We start from the raw sequence: 16,620 nt of genomic DNA, 5'->3' as shown, positions 1-16,620 counted from the left end.
AAATAGGGGAAACTAGGAAAGGGGATAACACTTGAAATGTAAATAAAGAAAATAATAAAAAAAATTGGACCAGCTTGTAAGGCATTTTCTTAGAGTGATTGATGGGGAAGGCCCCGCCCATTGTGAGTGATGCCATCCCTGGGCTGGTGGCCCTGAGTTTTGCAGCCATGACTTACAAGCCAGTAAGCAGCACTCCACTGCTTCCTCCTGCAGCAGCTCCTGCCTCCATTACCTGCCATTCTGAGTTCCTGCTCCAACTTCCTTTGATGATGAACAGGGATACTGAAGGACAAGCCAAATAAACCCTTTGCTTCCGGTTCTATTTTATCCAGCAATAACAAACTAAGGTGGGAAGTGTAAGGCAAATAAACACTTTATTTTCCTAGGTTGGCTGTCATAGCGATGAGAAACCAAAACATGCACTTAAATGCTGAGCCATCAGGGCCCCCAAATGGCACATCTTGGTGTGCAGGTGACTCCAAGTGCCCTTAGAGCTTAGAGGCCAGAACAGAGTACAGATTTCATGGAGCTGGTTAGAGGTGCCTGTGAGTCACCTGGTGTAGGTGCCAGGAGTTGAACTTGTTGGAAGGCAACGAGCATTTTAAACCTCTGAGCCATCCCTCCAACCCCTTAAAACGACTCCTCTTAAAGTCTATTATCCAAATGCCCATTGGAAACAATGAGGAACAAAGAACAGACAGCAAACACCATGAGACTGCTTGACAAGCTTTGCATACTTAGTAGACATTTAATAACAGGGAAAATAAGTCTGTTCTATTAAACATGAGAATGAAGTCATTTTGAATATAAAGGTGAGGAAGATATCTATTATTTTTCTCATGAGGTCAGAAAACCCCCAACTTCTAACTGTGGTGGTTTGAATGAGAAATGTCTCCCATAGTCATGGGCACTTGAACACTTGGTTTCCAGTTGGCAGCACTATTTAGGGGAGGTTCAGGAGGTGTGACATGTTGGGAGAAGTTTGTCACTGGGGCAGGGACTTGAGAGTTTAAGGACTAATTCTACTTGCAGTTTGCTGTTGTCAATGTGGGAGCTCTGCAGCCTGCGCTTGCTTTGTCACTGCGATCCCATGCTATGCTGAACTGCTGCAGATATGTGATTGCACTGTGAACCCTGATCGCGTTCTGCTGTGCCTCAGCCCGTAGCTCAAAACTTTAAACCCACTGGCTGGGATACAGACTACCCTTAGCACACTCCTTTGATCTCCAACAATGAAGGTAGAAGGGAGTACCCCATGTTTGAAAGTGATGTCTAATTGAGTGACAGACAAGTCACGAATCATAGATTTTACAGAATAGGACATGCCCAGCTGTTTTTTTTTTTTAAAGAATTATTTATTCATTTTATGTATATGCGTACACTGTAGCTGTCTTCAGGCACACCAGAAGAGGGCATCAGATCCAATTGCAGATGGGTGAGCCACCATGTGGTTACTGGGAATTGGACTCAGGATCTCTGGAAGAGCAGTCAGTGCTCTTAACCACTGAACCATCTCTTCAACCCTATGCCCAGCTCTTACAAGAACAGAGAGGCTACTCAAGACAAAACAGTGGAGAGAGAGAGAGAAAGAGAGAGAGGTTTACTAGAAGAGTTTTACAGAGGCAGGTTGAAGAGAGAACAAGCTAGACACAGTTGAAGACAGAATGAGCCAGAAGATTAGAAAAGACTGCTAGAGTTAGTTTGAGGCCAAGCAGAGCAATTCAGAGAAGTTGAGAGAAGCAAGATTGAATCAGTCAGCTTGGAGAGTTTTGAGCTAGAACAGCTGAGTTGACCAGGCAGCCAGAGTTCAGGAAAAACAAAAAGGGTGAGTTATTCATCATTCTTAGAGGTTGAAAACATTTTAAGCCTAGATTAGATTGTACAGAGGCTAGAAGCTTCCAGGACTAGGCCTAGGATAGGAGGCAGAAGCCAAAGAGACAGCAGGCAAATAAAAGTTACTTTACAATGGACAATTATTCTTCTGGAACTGTAAGATAAAATAATCTTTCTTCTAAAACACACACACACACACACACACACACACACACACACACACACATACACATCTCTGAGTTGGAGGTCAGTTTAGTCTACATAGTGAACTTCAGGCCAGTCAGGGCTACAGCAACAAACCAAAGCATGCAGATATATCAGAAACAATTAAACCCCGATGAACATATTGAGCTTTTATGTTTCCTCAACATTTTGAATTTTCTGGCCCACTTGATGTGAGCTTCCTATTATACTGCAGCTAGTTTCCGGTATTACTTAATGAACTAATAGCATGAGATTTCTCCACAATGGATAATTTCACAACGAAGTGTTAAAATTGAAAATGTTCACCCCCTCCCCCATTCCTCACATTCGTTGTCTATTGTGCATTTTCATGTTTATTGAAGGATGTGGACAAAGCAAAAAGTTCTCCCATACATGCGTACACTAAGCACATTTCTTTCAGCTGTGAGTTCTCTCATGTCTTTTAAGGGAACTGCCGAGCCTGAAGGCTTTCTCACACCCCTTACATTTGTAGGGTTTCTCCCCCGTGTGCATTCTCATGTGCCCTCGAAAGCTCGTAGAATAAATGAAGGTTTTCCCACACTCCTTACATTCATAGGGCTTCTCCCCGGTGTGGATTCTCCTGTGTACCTGAACATAACTGGAACATCTAAAGGCTTTGCCACATTGTTCACATTCGTAAGGCTTCTCCCCAGTGTGAATCCTCTCATGCGCTTGAAGGGCGCTGAGGAAAACGAAAGCTTTTCCACACTCCTTACATTTATAAGGTGTATCTTGGGCGTGAGTTTTGACATGTCGTCGAAAGTTTTCCAGAGAGACGAAGGCTTTCCCGCACTGCTCGCATTCGTAGGATCTCTCTCCGGTGTGTTTTCGCTCGTGTGCGCGGCAGTACGTGAGGCAGATGAAGGCTTTCCCACAGGCTCGGCATTGGTAAGGCTTCTCTCCAGTGTGCACCCGCCCGTGGACTCGAAACGCCGAGTGGGCACTGAAAGCTTTACCGCACTCCTTACACTTGTAGGGTTTCTCCCCGGTGTGAGTCCTTTTATGGATCTGCATCGAAGTGGAACATCTGAAGGCCTTACCACACTGCTTGCAAGCATACGGCTTCTCTCCAGTGTGAATCCGCGCATGCACTCGCAGAAAACATGGCCGAAGGAACGCCTTCCCGCAGTGCTCGCATTTATGAGGCTTGTTTGCATCGCCGCTGTGTGTCACCATGTGCGTTTTGACACTTGTGCGGGATATGAAGGCTTTCCCGCACTCTTTACATTTATAGGGCTTCTCCCCGGTGTGGGTTCTTTCGTGGATTTGGATGGAACTGGGACAACTGAAGGCTTTGCCACACTTCTCACACACATAGGGCTTCTCCCCGGTGTGAATTCTTTGATGAATTCGAAGAGAACCTGGAGAACTAAGCCCTTTACCACAATGCTTACACTGATAAAGTTTCTCTCCAATGTGTGTCCGTTCATGTGTTTGAAAGGGCTGGAAATAGATGAAGGTCTTCCCGCAGTGTTTACACCTGTAGGGGCTTTCTCCAGCGTGAGTCCTTTCATGTCTCAGAAAGGATTTGAGGTAACTGAAAGTGGCCCCACATTCCTTACATTTAAATCGCTTCTCTCCACACTTAAACCCATCAAGTTCATGGCCAGGGTGAGCTCTGACATGCCTAGTGAGGGATGAACAAAGCATGAAGCCTTTTCCACACACGCTACAATTATATGGTTTTACTCCAGAAGTTATCTTGGCCACACCAGTGTTTGGAATCTGGCTGAAGCGTTCTCCATGCTCAATAACTTCTTTACTTTCATAGAGTCTTTGTATCATATAACTTCTGCAAAAAAAAAAAAAAAGAAGCCCATTATTAATAGTTGTTTATTATTTAATGTTCACTAATACACATCAGGATTACATTTTTATAGCCATGGCATGCTGGCATACCACTAATACTAGCACGTAGGAGGCTGAGGCAGGAGGATCACAAATGTGAGGGCAGTTAATGTTATAAAGCAAGGGTCTATCTCAAAATAAAAGCAAAAGCTAGGCTGGTAGCCCATGCCTGTAATCCCAGCATTTGGAAAGCTGAGGCAGGAGGACTATTAGGAGTTTTGGTCAGCTAGGGCTATACAGCAGACCCCTGTATCAAAACACCAATCCAGGGCCTGGAGAAATGGCCAAGGTTAACAGCACTCACTGCTTGTCTAGGTGGCCCAGAATCACCTCTAATTCTAGTTCACAAAAGAAGTCACACTGGTGAGAAGCCCTACGTGTGAGAAGTGTGGAAAAGCCTTCAGTTCAGATATCATCTTTTGGCCCCTGGGGACTCCCACATGCATGTGGTGTGTATCAATTCAAGCAGATAGACATACATAAATGCACATAAATATAATAACAACCCCAAACCAACCAAAAAGTACAATAACAGAAAGTATTATTAATATATAGGTTTTTGTTTTCCTTTGTTTGTTTTTTTCCATACAGGGTTTCTCTGAGTAGCCCTGGCGGTTCTGGAAGTCACCTGTAGTCCAGGCTGGCCTGGAACTCAGAGTCCTGCCTGCCTCTGTCTTGAGTGCTGGGATTAAAGGTGTGCTCCACCACAACCACCCAGTTTATATGGGGTTTCTTAACACTGTTTCCAAGTTTAAAAAAAAACATCTTTTTGAGAGTCTCATTATGTAACCTTGGCTGACCTTCCCTGATGCCCCCCTCCTGCCTTAAATTTACTATGATCCTCCTGCCTTTGTCTTCAAAGTGTTGTGATTACAGGTGCGCACCACTGTGGTGGTTTGAATAGGTTTGGCCCCATAGAGTTATGTGTTTGAATGCTTGGCCATAGGGAGTGGCACTATTAGGAGATGTGGCCTTGTTGGACGAAGTGTGTCACTGTGTAGGTGGGCTCTGAGTTCTCTCAGACTCTGCCCTGTATGAAAGATAGTCTCCTTCTAGCTGCCTTTGAATCAGAATGTAGAATTCCTGGCTCCTCCAGCACCATGCCTACCTGGATGCTGCCATGCTTCCCACCATGATGATAATGGACTGAACCTCTGAAACTGTAAGCCAGCCTCAATTAAATGCTTGTCTCTTCACAGGCAACCCTAACCAAGACAACTATGTAATAAAATATTTAAATTTTCAATATGTGTCATTTAAAATACTTTGATAAACATTTTTTTTTTTTAAAGAAAACCATATAGGAGTTTCTTTTGGTTGCTTAATTTAAAAATGTAAACTGTAGTAAGATTCTGTTTTCTTTAGTGTGTAAGCTCACCTTACATTTTCCTCTTGGATTCTGTACTGATTTGAAACATCTTGGTCTTCCAATTCACTCGCTAAAATGTAAAACCAGAAAACCATTATACATTTTTAGCGATTACAAAAAAAATTTTTTTTCCTGTTTTTTCGAGATAGGATTTCTCTGTATATCCCTGGCTGTCCTGGAACTCACTCTGTAGACCAGGATGGCCTCAAACTCAGAAATCCACCTGCCTCTGCCTCCCAAGTGCTGGGATTAAAGGTGTGTGCTGCCACTGCCCGGCTATAAAAATCTTTTTAGGTTCTAGGTTTGAAAAAAGTTCATAATGCCTCATTTACATCAATGTAAACACTTTTTACATTCTATTTTTTTTTCATGGTTTTAAGGCGTTGATTGTAGAAAGGGAGAGAGTAGAGAAGTAGAGGCCAGCCATGGCCGCGTGTAGAGAGGGGGAAGGGAAGGCAGAGGGAGCAAGAGGGCAAGAGAGAAGCAAACTGAAAGCAGGAGTAAGAGCCACTTTTACATTCTAACTCTTAAATTAGTGATGGTGGGCAAGAAATCACTGTCAATAGGGCTGGTGTCGCACAACTTTAATCCTAGCTCTGGGAAGGCAGAGGCAGGAAGATCTCTGAAAGTTGAAGGCCAGCCTGATCTACATAAGTGGGGATACCTAGTAGGACCTTATCTCAAACAATCCTAACAACAAAAAAATCCGTTCTCATATAATTACCTACATGAAGGAAACAGCTGCATCCTCACCCACAGAGGCCAGGTTCATCACGGCTGCATCCTTACCCACAGAGGCCAAGTTCCTCAGGGTTTCCCACAGCCATATCCTTACCCACAGAGGCCAGGTTCCTCACAGTTTCCCACATCACATCTTTGTAGAGTTTCTTCTGTACAGGACGCAGTAGATCCCACTCTTCCTGAGGGAAGGTCACACACACGTCCTCAAAGGTCACTAAATCCTAAACATTCCACATGTGTAAAAAAAAAGTAAGAAGATCAGCAGGGCTAGGGAAATCCATTTCAATGTGTAGATACACGCGCACACTATTTTCTTTTTCCTTTGCAGTACTGGGGATTGAACCAAGCGTCATTTATACTAGGCAAACTGTACCACTTAGGTAGCCTCATCCAAAGGTGACAGACAGTTCTGTGGTCCCTCAATACTTACTGTCTGGCTTGAGTGCCAGTTTTACCAATTGTTCATAGTGAGTTGTAGAAGTTTAACAGCTTTTAGAAAGCATGAACACAGGTTACATAGCCACTGCACAAGCATTTTAAAAAATATAGAATTTAATTTGCTTTTTGAGACAAGAGTCTCAAGTACTCCAAACTGGCCTCCAACTTGCTATGATATGAAAGATGGCCTTAAACTCCTTCAACTCCAGCCTCTCCCTTCCCAATGCTGGGATTAAAGGTGCATGCTTCCATACCTAGATATTTATTCATTTACTTATTTATTTATAGACAGGGTCTAACTCCACGGTTCAAGCTGATCTGGAAGACATGATCTTCCTGCCTTGATCCCCTCAGTGCTGTGATTAGAGGCCATGATTGGCTGCCACTGCAAGTCTTACTAGTCTATATCAATAGTTTAACTGGAATAAATATTTCTCATCTTTTTTTTTTTTTTGGTGAGAAAAATTCATTTTTTACTGCTCATAATGCTTGATACTTCTTCCTCAGACTTTTAAGGGCTGAGATCACACACATTCATTCATCATGTCTGACACTAGGTTGAGGATTTAATGTGTAAGGATGCGCTACAAATTTTCCCCATTCCCCTCATTAGACACAGATGCCACAAATTCTATAGAAATCCAACTTGTAATGAGATACAGCTCAAAACACTGTCCTAAGGTACTCAAGGGCTGTGTGTGTGTGTGTGTTCCAAAAAACCCCAGAACCAAAAGACTCATGATTCACCGTAGAGCGCTACTTAACTATCAGGTAGGTATTGTATAGAAAGTAAAGGAACACTACCAAATTTGTTTTATGAAACTATTATTATACATCCTGATACCCCCAAAAACCACAAACAAACAAACAAACAAACAAACAAAACCAGGTAAGAATACAACAAAAAAGAAAACTAGAGTAATTTCTTTGATGGCCATATCACAAAAATTCCCAACAAAGTACATTCAGGAGCACATTAAGATTTGTGTACATTGAGGATGTCTTAGTCACTTTTCTTTTCTTTTTCTTTCTTTCTTTTTTTTTTTTTTTAAAGATCCTATTTATTTATTATACATAAGTACACTGTAGCTGTCTTCAGATCTCATTATGGGTAGTTGTGAGCCACCATGTGGTTGCTGGGATTTGAACTCAGGACCCCCGGAAGAGCAGTCAGTGCTCTTAACCACTGAGCCATCTCACCAGTCCCCTTAGTCACTTTTCTATTGCTGGGATGAACCACCACGACCAAGCCAACTTAGAGAATGAAAAACTTATTTTGGGCTTACAGTTTCAGAGGTGTAAGAGTCCATCACTGTCACAGTGAGGAAGCACGCAGCCAGCACCAGGCATGGTGGCGGCAGCAACTGAGCGCTCACATCCTGAACCACAGCAGGAAGTAGAGAGAAAGTGAACTCCAGACCACTCTAACTCTTTAAGCTCCCAAAGCCCAGTCCAAAGATACACTTCCTCCAGCAAGGCCATATCTCAGAAGCCTCCCCAAACAGGGCCATGGGCTGGAGAGAACAATGGGGCACCTCTCATTCAAACCACAACGACCAAGTGGGTTTCATCCCAGAAAGGCAAGGTTGGTTTAACCCATGCAAATCAAGAAATGTAAGGACTGGAGAGATGCCCAGTGGTTGAGCACTGGCTGCTCTTCCAGAGGATCTGGGTTCGATTTCCAGCACCTGCATGGTATCTTACGACTGTCTGTAACTCCAGTTCTAGTGGGTGATACCCTCTTCTAACCTCCCTCAGCACCAAGCATATACACAGTACACAGACATATATGCAGGCAAAACACCCATATACAGAAAATGAAAAATTTAAAAAGAAAAAAAATAATGGTGGTGCACTCTTTTAATCCTAGCAATTGGGAGGCAGAGACAGGGGGATCTCTGTGAGTTGAATGCTTTATCAACTCTCTGAGTTCCAGGACAGCCTGGGCTTTGTAGATTAAACACTTTCTGAAGGAGAGAGGAAGGGAAGGAGGGAAGGAGGGAAGGAGGGAGGGAGGGAGGGGGGAAGGGAGGGAGGGAGAAATAGAGAGAGAGATTGATTGATTGAAATGTAATACACCATTTAAAAAAACTTAAGGACATAGATTACACCATTCAGTTGATTACTGAATAAACATTTGACAAAGTTTAACACACCTTCACTACAAAAGTCCTAGAGACTTTAATAATAGATGGAACACATTTAAAAGTAATAAAACCTATAACCAACAATATATTAAAAGGAAGCAAATTGAGCACTTTGTTTAAAATCAGGAGAGAAACAGGGCGCCCACTCTCCTTCCCATTCACCACAGGGTTTGAAGTCACAGCTATAGCAATTATCCATGTGAAGGGCAGAACAGGGATAAAATAGGAAGGGACGAAGCCAAACCATGTCTATTTGCAGGTGACACCATCCTTTACCTAAAAGATCCTACAAAGTCTACTAGAAAACCCTTGGACTTAATAAACATGGTAAAGTTACAGGGTACAAAATCAATATTAAAGAAAACAAAAACAGACTCATCCATACCAAAAATGTACCCTCAGGGAAAGAAATTGAGAAAAATAGCCCATTCAGATTATCTCCAAAAAAAAAAAAATGTACTCAAGGGTCTATCTAACCAGAGAGAACGCTTCTACGATGAAAACTTTAAGACACTGGAGAGGGAGGTTCTAGAAGATCCTACAGATGAAAAGCTCTCCCTTGCTCCTAGGTTGGTAGACCTGACTAATACAGCGAACGTGGCTACACCACCAAGACTACTTTGCAGTTGCATGCAGTGGCCTTCAACATTCTGATATAAGTATGTTCTCTTAACCAGGGCATCATCTTTCCAACTCCAAAGAATCTTTTTCTCCGGAGCCTAATACCAACAGAAAAAAAAATAACAAAGACAAACTTCTCCTTACAAGAGAGACCACCCACGAGCGAAGGGACCAAAATAGGAACATCCATATTTAGTAATAATTGACAATAATTCTTCCAAATTAATGACAGACATGAAACTACAGATACAGGTTAAAAGAAAACCCAGCCCAAACACTGAGTGTGATAAACACTGGAGAACATTCTGTTCTGAAGAGCAAAGATACAGTGTAAAACTGACCCCGGTGAGAAGGGCAGTCGTTTACATTAGGCTCCAGTTTACAAGTCCTGAACCCTAAAGAGCGCGGTGATTTATTCCAAATATTTGAAAGAGAAAAACTCCACAGCACAAGAGTTCAGAAAGAGGGGGCTGCTGACTTGGCTCAGTGGTTAGACTCACTTGTTCTTGAGGACCTGAGTTTGGGTCCCAGCACTTAGATGGTGGCTCACAGCTATCCTCTGACCTCTGTAGGTACCAGGCACTCGTGTGCCACCTATGCATGCGTGATGGCCAAATACTCATATGAGTAAAATAAGTAAATCTAAAAAGTGTTGGTTTTGAGAGCAATGTCAGGTGTGGAGGTTTGCATCTGTAGACCCAAATGACCAGGAAGCTGCGGCAGCGCAATCCCACCAGATTTGTTGCCTAGGCAACAAAGATAAGACCTTTGCTCCAGAATATGAACAAGGAGGGCAGGAGAATGTGGCTCAGCGGTATAGCATCTGCATAAGGCAATGGCTTTGAGCTCCCACACTGAAAAAAAATAAATAGAGGAAATGTCTTTCTGAGACAAATAAAAATCGAAGCACTTCTGGGAGCTATAACTCAGTGGGGTTGGGTTTGTTGAGAAGTACTTAAAAAGTTGGGCATTGGAGCCGGGCAGTGGTGGCGCACGCCTTTAATCCCAGCACTTGGGAGGCAGAGGCAGGCGGATTTCTGAGTTCGAGGCCAGCCTGGTCTACAGAGTGAGTTCCAGGACAGCCAGGGCTACACAGAAAAACCCTGACTCGAAAGAGAGAGAGAGAGAGAGAGAGAGAGAGAGAGAGAGAGGGAGAGAGAGAGAAAGAAAACAAAAAGAAAGGAAAAGCAAAACAAAAAGTTGGGCATTGGGCTGGATAGATGGCTTAGTGATTAAGAGCACTGACTGCTCTTCCAGAGGTCCTGAGTTCAATTCCCAGCAACCACATGGTGGCTCACATCCATCTGTAATGGGGACTGATGCCCTCTTCTGGTGTGCCTGGAGACAGCAACAGTGTACTCACATACATAAACTAAATTAAAAAAAATCTTAAAAAAAAAAAAAAGTTGGGCATGGCGGCGGGGGGTGGGGGGTGGGGGGGGCACACGTCTCTAATCCCAGCACTTGAAAGGTAGAGGCAAGTAGATCTGATTTCAAGGCAGCCTGTACTACACAGTGAGTTTCAGAACAGCCAAGGTTATGCAGTAAGGCTGTGAGTAAGGTGAGTAAGGTGTGGTAGCCCACACCTTTAATTCCAGCTCTAGGGAGGCAGGGGCAGGCGGAACTGTGAGTCTGAGTCAATTTGGCAGCCTGGTTTATTAAGAGTCCAGGACAGCCAGAAACCCTGTCTCAGAAAAAAACAAAAACAAACTCAGAGAGACAGAGGGAGAGGGAGAGAGAAAGAGAGGGGGAGAGGGAGAGAGGGAGAGGGAGAGGGAGGAGAGCGCGAGTGCGCCAGAGAGAGCGCGCCCCAGGAGGCAAGAAGAAGGTATCAGAGGCCAGGAGGAGGTGTCATATCCCCTGGAACTCTGGAGTTCTGAACCCAAGTCTTCTGTAAGGGCAGAGTGCTCTTAGCCTAGCCACTGAACCATCTCTCTAGCCTTTCTTTCTTGGAGACAGGGTCTCACATTGGCCTGGGATTTATTATGTAGCCTAAGGTAGAATCAAACTTGAAGTGATCTCTCTGCTTAGGCTTCCTGCCAGGATTATAGGCCTGGCGAGCCAGGGTTTTGCGCGCTCTCTCTCTCAGGACTTATTTTATTTCATGTGTATGAATGCTGCATATATGTATTTGTACCACCTCTGTGCCTTGTGCCCAAGGTGGTCAGAAGTGTAGGGTCTCTTATATCTGGAGCTAAGGTTGGTTGCGAACCACCATTTGGGTGCTGGGAACAGAGACCCTTTCCTTGAGAGCCTCAAGTACTCTTTTTTTTTTTTTGGTTTTTCGAGACAGGGTTTCTCTTTATAGCTCTGGCTGTCCTGGAGTTCACTGGAGTTCACTTTGTAGACCAGGCTGGCCTCGAACTCAGAAATCCGCCTGCCTCTGCCTCCCGAGTGCTGGGATTAAAGGCGTGCGCCACCATGCCCGGCTGCCTCAAGTACTCTTAACCGTTGAGCTATCTCTTCAGCCCCAACGAGGGTTACAGTATCTAAACACTACGCTTGTGAATGCACCACTGAGGCCACTCAGAGATCACTAAGTTCTGCTCTAAACCCGAGTGGGAAGAAGCTGAGGTTTAGAAATTAGCGAAGGCTGTGGAAATTTAGAGATTTACTTCTAGCCCTAGAAAGACTAGACTAGAGGGCAAGGCCTCAAGTCGGTGGCTGTGTCCAACACCTTCATAAGACCGAGTGGTACCAGTGACCCTGGGGCGAGCGGAGGCCCCGGTCGCACAAGCGTAGCTCTTCCAGTGCCCAAATCCGGTCACAGACCTGCAGGACTCGGAGTCCCGCGCCCGAAACACCGCTCCTGCGCTCCTGCGGGGCTGGCCACTGCTCGGCCCGATAGAATCAGCAGCCCTCCCCCTTTCTCCTTCCCTCCCCTATCCCTTTGGGTGGGTGGGGGTGGGGGTGGGCAGCCGCACTCACCATAGCAGGCCTTCACGGATCAATGCTTTTCCTTGTCTCAAGGAAATCACACTTGTCTGTCACTTAGTGTGAACAGATTTATACAATGTCCCGCGCATGTGCATAGCATGGCCACGCCCACTCCCCGCCTTAAGGGAGTCACCTTTCCTGATTGACCAGGTAGCCGAGGGCATAAGCAGGGGCTTCTGCGTTTAAGTTGTTCTGGTGAGACCCGGTCATCTTTTCGCAGCCGCTTCTGAATAAGGGAATGCAAATATTCTCGGTTTCCAGATGGTGCGACATCTAGCGTTATCCGGAGTAGTTTATAGTGTTTATAAGAGGAAGAAAGCCTTCCAGGGATGGAGGCTATTCCTGAAATCATGGTTGTTTGCCATAGACACTTTGTTTTTTAAGGTAGGGTTTCTCTGCGTAGCCCTGGCTGTCCTGAAACTCGCTCTGTAGAGCAGGCTAGCCTCTAACAGAAATTTATCTGTCTGCCCGTGCCTCCTGAGTGCAGGATTAAAGACCATTGCCACTGCTTGGCCTGCAGACAACTTTTTTTTTTTTTTTTTTTTTTTTAAGATTTATTTATTTATTTATTTATTATGTGTAAGTACACTGTAGCTGTCTTCAGACACTCCAGAAGAGGACATCAGATCTTGTTACGGATGGTTGTGAGCCACCATGTGGTTGCTGGGATTTGAACTCAGGACCTTTGGAAGAGGAGTCGGTGCTCTTAACCACTGAGCCATCTCGGAACCCTGCAGCAGGGCATGGCAATGCACTTTGCAATCCCAGAGTTTGGGAGCTGAAGCATGATCAGGAATTCAGGCATTTGTAATTTATTCAAGGCCAGCCTGGGCTGCATGAGACCCTGTATAAAAATAAAGTGAACTTGAGGGTATAGTTCAGTGCTTAACCATTGTGAAGCCACCCATCCCCACAAACAAACAAAAAAGTGTCCTGGTACATATGGTCAGGATTTGCTTCATAGTTTCCTCATCTTCACAGATCCAGGTTTTAAAAAGGAATCCCCCTACTCTGGCCTGACATTTGAATTGGACAACCTCAGCATGAGTGTAGGTTTCTTTCTCTGTTTCTCTGCTATGTAACAAGGGCTGGTAATGTAGCTCAGGCTACCCTAGAACTCAGGACCCTTCTGCCTCAGCTCCCCTAGTATTGTAATTACAGGTATTTGTTGTTTTTAACAAAATCTCAATTGTTTGATTTTACCAATGAAGACACAGAAGCCAGATGCTCGGATGAAAGCCTGCTGGCTCAGGGAGGCAGAGAAAGCACACAGCTGATTCTCATCCTCAGCTGAAATCTCAGAAGGAATCCCCTCTCTCACACCTTCAGAACATCCCAAAGGTCTCAGAAGCCTTCAGACTCCAGTCCCCTTCTGTTGTCTTCAGATCAAGATGTTGAATAGAATTCTTGGATCCTCCAGTACCATGTCTGCCTGCACCCCATGCCGTAAATACCATGTTTCCCACCATGATGATAGTGGACTGAACCTCTGAGACTTTAGCCAGCCCCAATTAATGTTTACCTTTAAAAGAGTTGCCTTGGGGCTGGAGAGATGGCTTAGCAGTTAAGAGCACTGACTGCTCTTCTGAAGGTCCTGAGTTCAAATCCCAGCAACCACATGGTGGCTCACAACCACCCGAAATGAGATCTGACACCCTCTTCTGGAGTGTCTGAAGACAGCTACAGTGCACTTACATATAATAAATAAATAAATAAATCTTAAAAAAAAAAAAAAAGAGTTGCCTTGGACATGGTGTGTCTTCACAGCAATGGAACCCTAACTAGAACAGAAGTTGGTACCAGGTACCGGGGAGTTGCTGTGACAGGCCTGATCATATTCCAGTTAGGAGCTGTATCTGAGTTTTGTTCCTTGGTGGTGGGATTAAAGGAATGCACCACCACCACCTTGTTCACAGTAACTCTAGAATTTAGAAAACAACTAATTTACAGAGATCCACATGTCTCTGGGGGGGATTAAAGGCATGAGCCACCATCAGCCTGCTGAAAGATATTTTTATCTTAGCTACAAATCACTCCAACTCTTGGAGATTTAGAAAACAAGTTTGAACTGTAGTTGTTGTGTTTATAAAAAGATAAAGGGGGGTATGTTCTATGGAGGTGTGGTGAGGTATGGGTGAAGGGGGTGCCTCAGTGGGCCCATGCCAAGGCATCCCTTCCCCCCTGAGGGAACAGCCACATGACATAGTATAGAATAGATAGAATAGAGTTTATTCAGGGCATGGGAGGGGAGTTAAGAGGGCAGTAGAGGCAGGGAAGAGAGAGGGGAGGGGAGGGGAGGAGAGGAGAGGAGAGGGGAGGGGAGGAGAGAAGAGAAGTAGAGGTCGGCCATGAGTACGTGGAGAGAGAGGGGGGAAGGGAGTGGGGGTAGGGCAGGGAAGGGAAGCAGAGAAAGAGCAAAAGAGGCGCAAGAGATTGAGGAGTGGGCAAGCAGCCCTTATAGTGGGTCAGGCCCACCAATCTTTTAACAGGTTGAGAATATTATAAGTAATCACTATGAAGGCATTTTTTTTGTTCTCTTCTTGTAAAGGTATAATAAAAAAGCAGTCTTTTAAATCAATCACTATAGTAGACCATTTCTTAGTTAATAAAGAAGGCAAGGGAATTCCAGGCTGTAAGAAGTCCATTGGCTGAATCACCTTTTAGAATCTGTTAACATTCTCCATTTTCCAGACTTCTTTTTAATGGCAAATATAGGAAAATTCCAAGGACTGGTCAATTTTTCAATATGTTGACCATTTAGCTGTGCCTGTACCAGCTGTTCTAGTGCCTGTAATTTTTATGATATCAAAGGCCACTGTTCTACTCACACAGGCTTGTCAGCTAACCATTTTAAAGGTAGGGTGGTTGGTACCTTTGAAAGGCCAATAGCTGTTGTGTCCTGCTTATGCACAATCTGAATGGTCTTAACAGAACAGAGCAAATGTTCTTGTACCAGCCATGGATGTGACACTCAGGTGCCTCCTGTGGGAAGAGACGGTAGAAACTGGTGACCTAGAAATTTGTGCTGTTGAATTCCTCAGCCACCTACTGAATACTTGAGGTTGGTTGTGGTGTAGGAAACACAGTCTTTCCAATTTTACAAACTGACAAGGAAGCATGTTGTCAGGTTTACAGGACAGCAAAGAGAAAAGGTGAGTTTGTCCCTGTAAGCATGACTTATTTGGCGTTTAGATATCCATTTAGGAGTGGCTTTAATGTTAGAGAAATTAGTTAATACCGTTACCTTCTCTGAGGTGCCTAAAAGATCTTCATGTTCTGTTTCTCTTGTGAGCTCTGTGATGATCTTGTTATGTTGTAAAGTGGAAACTTAAGGGTTTGGAGAGTCAGTTGTGTTGGATGGTGTTTTGCTGGGGCAAACACGTGAAGGAATGTTTTCCTGAAGTGGACACAGGTGAAAGGCTAAGGCAGATGCATGAAGGAATGTGTCACTGAAGCAGACACAGGTGAAAGAATGTTCTGCTAAAGCAAGCATGTAAAAGGACACATGATGAGGGCTTCCTCACTAATGATGCACATGTATTGGTCTGCCTTACATTATGTAGTTGAACTGCATTTGTCAGGACTTCATAGAGAGAACTGTGCCAAAAAGACTTCTGGCAGAGTGCTGTAGATTTCTTGCTGAAAAAAGAAAGAAAGAAAGAAAGAAAGAAAGAAAGAAAGAAAGAAAGAAAGAAAAAGAAAGAAAAAAAGGGGGGGTTGGTGAGATGGCTCAGCGGTTAAGAGCGTCAACTGCTCTTCTAAAGGTCCTGAGTTCAAATCCCAGCAACCACATGGTGGTTCACAACCATCTGTAATGAAATCTGATGCTGTCTTCTGGAGTGTCTGAAGATTTCTTGCTGCTTTCTTAGCCAGTTGGCAGAGTGATGTCAGCTGTGACAGACACAGGCTGAGGCAAGACCCATGTGGGACATGTGATGTTTGGAGGGAGTTTGGACAGACTGAGATTGACTTGCTTGCACGGCTTGCTAGTCTGGTGTCTTCACTGATCTTTGCTCCTCTAAGAGCTGCTCCTGACATCCCTGCAGGTCTGAATCCCTCCTGTCTGGCTGGTCCAGCTAGGTTGTGCCACCATTACTGATTTGTGTTTGCAATCCCAACAATACCAAACTGTGTTGTGTCCGGCCAGCTGACTACATGTTTAGCTTCTAGGCTGGAAAGGCATTTTGGAAACCTGGAAGAGAAGAAGGGCTAGGCAGGCGAGAAAAAGATGCAGCTAAGACAGTCATTCTGATCAAAGCTGAATTTTACTATATGCACACAGTTATGAAGCAGGGGAAGGGGGCCTGATTCCCGCCAAATAATCTCGGGGTCCAGTAGCAGGGTGACCACATGATGGCTTCAGAACAGTAAAGCGGCAGGCTCCAGCAGTGGGCGTGGCAGAATGATTGAGTGGCAAGCTCCATCCAGGTGTAAACAGTGGAACCATTAAGGCTGGGGGAG

At 44.5% G+C, this 16,620-nt stretch overlaps 1 protein-coding gene across 2 annotated transcripts; it reads right to left on the bottom strand.

Annotated features, from left to right (window-relative positions):
- Positions 1–779: 779 nt before the first annotated feature.
- On the bottom strand, positions 780–12,244 carry LOC115031757 (uncharacterized). 2 transcript variants are annotated; one of them, XM_029480817.2, is made up of 4 exons: positions 12,151–12,244; positions 6,111–6,237; positions 5,285–5,345; positions 780–3,850 (listed from the first exon to the last, which is right to left on the bottom strand). In XM_029480817.2, the coding sequence occupies exons 1-4, from the start codon at positions 12,151–12,153 to the stop codon at positions 2,455–2,457; spliced, it is 1,587 nt and encodes a 528-aa protein (XP_029336677.1). In that variant the 5' UTR covers positions 12,154–12,244; the 3' UTR covers positions 780–2,454. The 2 variants fall into 2 exon arrangements, with proteins under 2 accessions (XP_029336677.1, XP_085699861.1); XM_085843735.1 differs by lacking the exons at positions 6,111–6,237; positions 12,151–12,244 and adding an exon at positions 6,004–6,025.
- Between the last annotated feature and the right edge of the window lie 4,376 nt (positions 12,245–16,620).

This window comes from Mus caroli, unplaced genomic scaffold, assembly GCF_978045245.1.
Source record: "Mus caroli unplaced genomic scaffold, Mus_caroli_1 scaffold_10, whole genome shotgun sequence".
Classification (NCBI taxonomy): Eukaryota; Metazoa; Chordata; class Mammalia; order Rodentia; family Muridae; genus Mus; species Mus caroli.
The sequence above is the reverse complement of the archived record's forward strand: the minus strand, read 5'-3'. Positions and strand labels throughout refer to the sequence as shown.

What these genes read in the sequence shown, in the direction of transcription:
- LOC115031757 (XM_029480817.2), bottom strand. An exon ending in GAGGAACCTGGCCTCTGTGG is followed by an intron (nt 5,346 to 6,110) that starts GTAAGGATATGG and finishes TTTACATTTTAG; the next exon opens with CGAGTGAATTGGAAGACCAA. An exon ending in ATCCAAGAGGAAAATGTAAG is followed by an intron (nt 3,851 to 5,284) that starts GTGAGCTTACAC and finishes TTTTTTTTGCAG; the next exon opens with AAGTTATATGATACAAAGAC.